The following is an 8,520-nucleotide window of genomic DNA, read 5'->3' on the forward strand; positions in this document are numbered from 1 at the left end:
TTTCCTCGGAGAAGGAAACGGTCTCACAGTAATGCACTGCTCAGTTCAATCCACCAGAACTGCTTTCTCAAGAAGATAGAAAGTGGCCAGATTCAACCAATGGCTAAACTAAAACAAGTTTCAAATTGCTAATTATATGGGAAAAAAATACATAATATGTCATCTTTGATGGGCGATGTTTGTGTACCCACTCCCAATGTATTTAATAAAATTAAACTTGTAAGCTTAAATGAGTTATTTTATACAAAATCTTTGAAATTATCAATATTAAATGTAAATAAGAGGGTGGTTTTTTTAACCTCCAATTTTCCGCCATGATAGCCAGACATGTGGCAGGTCTGCTGAGTGCACAGTAGTCGATCGTCCATCGTCCCTGCTATAATATTTCTCACAGTCGAGTTCAAGTAGTAAGTTTATGCTAAGCAGCAGTCGCATAAACATGACCGCATCTATTGTTTTCCCGCCAAACGTAAATTGAGGAGTGTTATTAGTTTCTTGCAAGCAGAAGGAGATAAAGCAGCAGAAATCCATTGGGGAATGAGCCGTGTCAATGGAGAAAACATTATGAGCGGTGGTGTTAAGCGTGAATTGCATCAAAAGTTTAAAGATGGCCGAATGACGATTACAAGGATCAATTTGAGAAATGTAAAAGCTGAAGCCATTCAGCGATTTTGTGGGTGTCAGTCAACATCTTTGGCTTTCTACACCACACACATACAACACCATCACTCATACCGTTTATCCGTAAACACAGTATATTCTCCAATGGATTTCTGCTGCATCATTCCCTTCTGCTTGCAGGAAAAAATAAAACTCCTCAAACATTTGGTGAGAGAATCAATAGAGGCGGCCATGTCTATGCAACTGCTGCTCAGTACAATCTAGCTATTTAAACTCGGCAATGACAAATGTAGCGCGGAATGTGTGTGATCAACTATTACCCACACCACAGATCTGCCATGTGTCTGGCCATCATATGGTTTGAGATCGGAGGTTGAACAAAAACATGGCTTTTGTACTTAACTTTAAAACTAGCCTTGACTCAATTTCACCTTGAGAGTCACTTAACTAGGAAGATATATTCATATTGTTTTGGAATTCTAAGAGATTAATGAAAATGAATTAAATTTCTCCTGGGCTGGAAAGTATTACATAGCACAACGTTGTACACTATAATATTGTAAGGGTAATTCATGCAGTCTTGACGTCATTTGATTATATTCAACACAGATAATAAATCTTAAAAATGTTTATCCAAAACAAGTTTTTTAAATGCATATAATTGATGAAAAGTTTACAAAGTTGTGATACTGCTTGAGTGTAGAATATGTAACAATAAAGAATTTAAACTACTTATAATGCAAAAATACAGTTTTTTAAAGTAGTTTTTAAAAAATCAACAAAGAAAGCATGCCGCCATTCAATAAGCATTTACAAATTCTTGAACACAATATTGACTCAAAAATAAATGTTTGCTGTAACAGTGGATGCAGCTATTTGAAATTTTATGTGGAAAAAGTGTTGTTTTTTAACTCAACTTGACTTTTTTATTTAGTTTCGTTTTAACAGATAATAGAATAAAAGTGTTACTAATTTCCTATCAATATTATTATTATTATATAAAAGTTGGTGAAAGTATATGTTTTTAAAATTACGTCATCGTAAAAAACTTCATTCAAACACATAACAAACAAACAAAAATGTTAACATCAAGTGCAAACTAAAATCCAAGCTACAAGCACGAATGACAAACTCAACATTAACAAACATCAACCCGAGAAAAATCTTTTGCACAAACCTTGGGGGAAGAGCGGATAGTAGAATTGGAAACTTAAAAAATAAATGAAGGAGAAAAGCAAAGGAAAATCACCATGACTGTGCTGTTTTTGCCAACCTGCGGCCGCGAGCTGGGCTGTGACCTCGTCACCCATTGCGGCTGTCATGAAGTCTGTGCTGTCACCGAAGGTAGAACTTTGCCCAGACATACAGCCATCATCATCATCGTCCGAGTGTACAGCCAGCGTCAGGGACTCCGGTGCAGTAGTGTCCATCATTTTGGTGCCTACCAAAAATTATCAGAGTTACAATAATAATTATAAAGTTTAAATGATTTTTTTACATGTATCTAAAAAGTCAATTATTTCTTGTAAGTGATGCAGCACAAAAATATTTCATGCTCCTTTAGAATCTTAGCCAGGAATTAATGAAGTAACAGTTATTTATGAGTACAAACACCCTTTTCAGGTAATATACAATACATAAAATAATAGATCAAATGTTTTTGATTGTGTAGTTGATAATTTATTCCCTGATACTACTAACAACCATCAAGTACTGTTCTAAGAATATTTGGCAATATGTATAATGTTAAGATAAATTTAGTGGTGAGAATAGATTAATCCTTGATGCTATTAACATCTAGTAATGTTTTAAGAATATTTGTAAAATTAATGCATATTAACATCCATCAAGTACTGCTCTAAGAATATTTGGCAATATGTCTTACATTATGCTATGAAAAGAAGAAAAATAATTAACTTACAATCGATATAGACCTTTTCCGATTGAATATTTATCCTAACTTAATGTCTTGTGATGGTGTATGTATTCAAGAGCTTTGGGTACAAGGAATCCATAAAGATCCAGCTGGCAGAGTTGAAAAGCCTCCACACTCCAAATCCACAGTTTTTCAGTTGATAATATCTGTAACAATGTGTTTAAATGTCATCATTAACTTTAATAATCAAGTGACATTAGGGTGTCATACAAGCTTCTAAATCCTTGTTTTGGCCATCAGTTTTTCCTATGCTGGCATGCATTTTTTGGCTGATTAGTTTTGATAAACCACTTTCAGGCATGTTGTTTTCACTCAACAATTTCTTGATGTATATAGTTTTTCAGCATAAACTTAGAATGCAGATATATGTTAACTGTAGAAAACTATTGTCTTACATTCATACATTTTTAACATACATAGAAATCAAGATAGCCAATAATTAGTCAATACACATAATGACAGTAGACCATTACAAAACATTTTATGAAAATATTAAACAAAAATATTGTATATTTAAAAGTTATAAAAGAATCAAATTGGAAAAAATTGCAAGCATTTTTTTAATGAGAAGTAAAAGTAGTTTTCTACATACTACAACCATACATATTACAGTATAAATATTACAAATGTACAGGGTGGTGCATGTCAGTTTCCCCAGAAAAGAAATTTAAAGGCGTTATAGGTTAATTGAATAAAACACTTTTAGGCAAGAAAACAAATTCATTATAAGAAATTACTTACATATTACCATACAGTGTTATAGCAGTTGTTCGAAATGTCCACCTTGATTTTGTATACACTTCATACAATGACCGAGAACAGAATCACAAATTTTTAGCAATAAAGGTTTGTCTTTATTAACAAGATCAAATGAATTTCTAATTAGGTTTCTGAGTTCGTCAAGATTTTGCGGTTTTAAGCATATACACAGTCTCCTTTACAATACCTCACAGTGAAAAATCACATGGGGTCAGGTCTAGCGAGCGTGCAGGCCAATCAATAGTACCACAGCAACCAATCCGTTCATTAAATGTGTTATTTAAAAAATCTCGAACTTTGATACCGAAATGTGCTGGGGCACCATCTTGTTTGTCAGATGAGCAAATGAGTATGGAAAAAAGGATTGTTTATGAGTTCTGGAACTATTACTTCTTGCATCAACCATAAGTAACTTTCTGAGTTGAACATTTTCTTGAAGAAAATAGGAACAATAATTGCAGTACTCGAAATACGCCGATTAACGTGTTCATTTACTTTGAAACATGCCTCATCATCACACCACAAAATTGACCGCAAGAAATTTGGAACAGCCTCTGAGCGGATAATTATTCTCACAGCATTCCAATCGCCTATCGGAATCATCCTCGTGAAGCACTTGGAGTAAAGATGGACGGTATTTCTTAAATTTTAATTGCTTTAACAGTCTTTACACGCTTCTTCTTGATATTTCTAGTTCGAGCAGATGCCTTAAGTCATTTTACCGGGACTAGCTACAAAAGCTTGAGCAACTGTCTGCAGATTTTCTTTGTTGAACATTTATCGTAGACGACCACATTTCGGAGCATTTAAAACGCTTCCAGTATTTTCAAATTTCTTATTTAACTTCCACATATACTGTTGAGTGGGTATCACAACACCTGGATATTTACCACTAAATTCTTCAATTATCATAGCAGTATTTTTACTATGCTTCCACCACAACTGAAGGATGTAAACTCGTTGTTGGGTTGTAAACATTAAAAAAAAACACACACACAAACAAATAACAGATGCAAAGAGTGTCACTTTACACTAGCTACTGGAACAGACAACGAACTTACTCTGTGTTGCTGTCAACTTAACATTGTTACTAACCTATTGAAACCAAATATCCCAATTTATGGGGAAACTGACATATGTACCACTCTGTATATTGTAATTCATGAGCAATAGCTTGTACTGCGCTTTATACTAAAAAGATTTAAAAGTTATAGAATTTGAAATCTATAACATTTATTTACAGAAACTTTGTAAAATATACAATTATTCCCTACCAAAAATATTGGTAGTAATTTTCATTTTGTGTAATAGCTGAACATGTGCACTTATGATTAATATGTAATAACACTTATTGAAGATTTTTACTATAATCTGATGGATAGCTAACAAATGTCATAAAAACACGGATATGTCAAAATTTACGGATTTGCTTATACTTTAACGTTGCCTGCAACAAGAACAGCAACACTAATTAATCTGCACAGCCTGCTAAATGAATACATTTTCTTTTTATTCAGAACTATAACAAGTACTTCACACAAATAACCAAGTAAATGTCACATCTCCGCTAAAAATAATGAATGTTCAGTGTAGAAACAATTGCACCTGTATGGCAGAATATTTTTTTAATATGAAAAATAACTTCTAATGTGACAAAAAAATCAATATCACAATAAACTGACTTCTTAAGTAATTTAGCTTTCATTCTTGCAAACGAAAGTTCTCTCCGTGACAGTAGTTGCAGTTAAGGAACTCAATCTCAACATGGCAGTCCTTATAATTTATGTGTTTACATTTACCACACTTCTGATGATAAAAAGAGTAACACCCCTTAAGATAGTACCTAAATTCAAGCTCAAATCACGTGAGCACTCATAAGGTTACCTTTAACTTTGGTACTACTAGTTACATCGTTTATGATAACCTAATCTATATCTACTTATATCACGTAATAACAAGTGGAAGTAGGGACAGAGTACACTCATCACCAACATCTCTTCCTTTTAGGAGGCATGAAATAAGAACCAATTGTCATAATGACATGTAATTTCATAATAGGTTAATGTTTTTTTATAATGTAGTTTATTAGGTCTCCGGTAAGAAAACTCTTTCAAAAATAGTGGCTTTTGGATAATACTCAAGTACCAAAAAAATTATATACTGCAGAATAAGGAATAAAACTCAAAATGTTTTCTGAGCCCCTTTTTACTTGTCTTTGTTTTTTGGTCTTATATTTATATATTTAGTCTTAAAGTCAAGAACTATAAAATTATCTTTTTATATTTAAATTTGTTGATATTTTCCTAAACTAACCCAAGTTTGGTAAAATCGGCCAGCACTATTATAGATAAATGCTATGGACTATAGCAGAATAAAAGAGTTAAAAAACTTTTAATTTTTTTAGCCATCTATTTTTTACCCAGATTTTGGGCATAACAATTTAGTGTAAAGTTTGCAGAATATAAGACATTTACCATTGTTAAGTGAAAACAATAACATTCCACTTTAACAATGGCGAATGTCTAGTAAAATCCTGTTAAAGCTTCTCACTGTCAAAAATTAACGTTAAACATAGAATTAGTTGATAGTAAAATAATTTTACAGTAGCTAAAATTTGGCACAAAATGTGATATAATCTTAATTTTTGATCTTAAACAACCGATATCATCATTATCTGGTCCATACTTCATTCGAACATTTCTATAACACAATTAAAATTAATTGCCTTTCCACCTGACAAAGAGCATAGATTTAAATCCTCAAAATGTTGTGTTATAAATTTAAATAACAATTAAAGCCTTAATGTCAAAAAGTCTCCGATGGAGTATAAATAGTTTTCCATTAGTTTATTTTTAACTTATCTTGTAAAGGAATGAAGATGTTTGGGTATAACAATTTGGTGAAAAGTCAACAGGATATAAAGACATTTGCAATTGTTTAGTGAAAACAATAACATAACATTCTACTTTAACAATGGTGAATATCTGTTAAAATCATGCTACATTCTCATTTTGAAAAATGTACTTTACAAAGAAGTAGTGGCTAGTTAAATTTATTTTACAATTTAGCTTAAGTTTCGAAAATACGTGATATAATCTTAATTTCTCAGCTTACGCAACCGTTGTCACCATTATCATCTGGTTCAAACTTCATTCAAACATTTCTATAACTCAACATGAATTGTCTGTTCCCCTGACAATGAGGGAAGACAAAGCCCTGGAAACCTTTTAACCAAATTCTATCCTGTAATAACAAGTAGTAGACAAGGACAGAGTAGACTCCTTTTTGCTCTTTTGGGAGACAGAAAACAAGAACTGATTACAATAATAATGTATAATTTTCACAGCAAGTCAAATAAAGCCTGTTCTCTCTAATAATGTAATATTGTTCAGTCCCCTGTAAGAAAAACTATTCCAAAAATAGTGGTCTCCAAATAATACCAAAGTAACAAACACACCACTAAACAAACGACTTCCAATTTTTAATATAATTACTCAATTTATCTCTGTAATACTAACCTAGATGGAAAGATTGTGTTTAAGATCAAAATTTTCAGATACTTAGTAAAAAGGCAGTAAACAAGTTATGTAAGCCCACAATAATCTACTAATTATGTTAGTAATTGTAGAAATGTCTCACATCATTTTGCGGGTCCCACAAAAAACTAATTTAACATGTTCACTGCTAAAAATCCCTATATGCTGAAATTTTAAAAATATATTTTTACTTATTTTTGGATGAAATATGATAGAAATATATGAAAATTACTCATAAGTCACAAAAGTTATCACTCTCATTGATACCACTCGTACTAGGGAACGCCCCTTTTTATGGCAGTGGGAATATTCCAAATGAATACTGGTACATTGTAGCTAAGTAAACTGTATTTTATTCGTTTTAGACAAACATAAACAATATTTATACTTAATTGTGAAAACCAAAAAGAACGTAAAAGTTTATAAAATGTGAAAAGTTTACATAAATATTTGCTAACTCAAATTCAGTTATTATTTACAAATATGTGGTGAGTAATTATAACAAACTATATTTAAATGTTTACTTGAAACGGTATAAAAAATATTGTAGTACATAAGTTTATAAAAATGTATTCCAATCCAGTTGTGAGCGCTCCATTGGCGTGGGTTGGTCTCGTAATCAGGATCCTCAACTTCCGAGTCCGTCTGGTACTCCGCATCGTCCATGTTGTCATCCTCATTGTTTGATCGCAATACTGGTTCTGTTGCACACTTTGAACTTGGTTATTGTACACCACTTGGTCCCGGGGGAAGATGTATTGTGTTACACAATCAATTACTACTATAAAAACTTCTATAAAAAAAAGTGAAAAAGTCTAATGTGAAAATGAAGTGCATAAAAATGCGGGAAAAGTACCTCCCAAGGTTTCAATTTCAGAACAAAGTCTCTGTGGTAACCACAGTTTTACCACCCGCTCCTAGCGCAACGTAGGAGCTGTAACCAGAGTTACCGCCTGCAGCAAATGTGTTAAGTAGACAACCCTAAGTTATGAACCAGATTCCAAGATTTTATTGATCTGTGCTCCTTACTATTGGCACCAGGTGAATTAATTTAGCTCCTATAATAAAGGAGCAATCTTAAGAACAATGACTAGAGGGTCTTTCTTAAATCATGCTCTGTTACTCTGAATGTTATATCTATAAATCTGTACCCTACTAAATTAGCATATTAATTTTCATGGCTGCAGTAATTTATAATAAATGGCCACCACCACAATCGATTCATCAATATCCATGATTATCTAAACTTCTGACAAATGTTGGACCAAATTACGTTACGGTAGGCATAGATATTTGAAATTACAATAGAGTTTAGCTTATTTTATGTCTAAAAAAATAATAATTTAATGATAAATAAAAGCTATCTAGGCTATGTATATTTATATGGGGCAACAAACGAAACAATGTAATATTTTATTACTTTTACCATTTCAAAGAATAAATGTATCTAACAGTTTGTCATATTATAAAAATAATTCTACTTTGAATTAATTTAGAACATTTCTATTCAATAAATTAAAAAAAAAACTGGCAATAATTAATTGTAAATAACACCAATTAAAATGTTTTTCTACTGAATAGTTTAGGTATTTCTAATCAACATTTATGTAACCTGATTTGTTTGTGGTAGCAGCCGCTTATTATACTGCAGCCATTTTCATACATTTA

The 8,520-nt window shown here is 32.0% G+C and overlaps 1 protein-coding gene across 1 annotated transcript in view; it reads right to left on the reverse strand.

The window, feature by feature from the left end:
- LOC124354562 (DNA-binding protein P3A2-like) overlaps nt 1-8,520 on the reverse strand; it is a 55,975-nt gene that overhangs the window by 45,369 nt on the left and 2,086 nt on the right. Inside the window, 2 exon segments of the mRNA XM_046805115.1 lie at nt 1,871-2,062; nt 2,543-2,703. Coding sequence (XP_046661071.1) covers nt 1,871-2,054 — 184 coding nt within the window. The 5' untranslated portion in view covers nt 2,055-2,062; nt 2,543-2,703.

This window comes from Homalodisca vitripennis, chromosome 2, assembly GCF_021130785.1.
Source record: "Homalodisca vitripennis isolate AUS2020 chromosome 2, UT_GWSS_2.1, whole genome shotgun sequence".
Lineage (NCBI taxonomy): Eukaryota > Metazoa > Arthropoda > Insecta > Hemiptera > Cicadellidae > Homalodisca > Homalodisca vitripennis.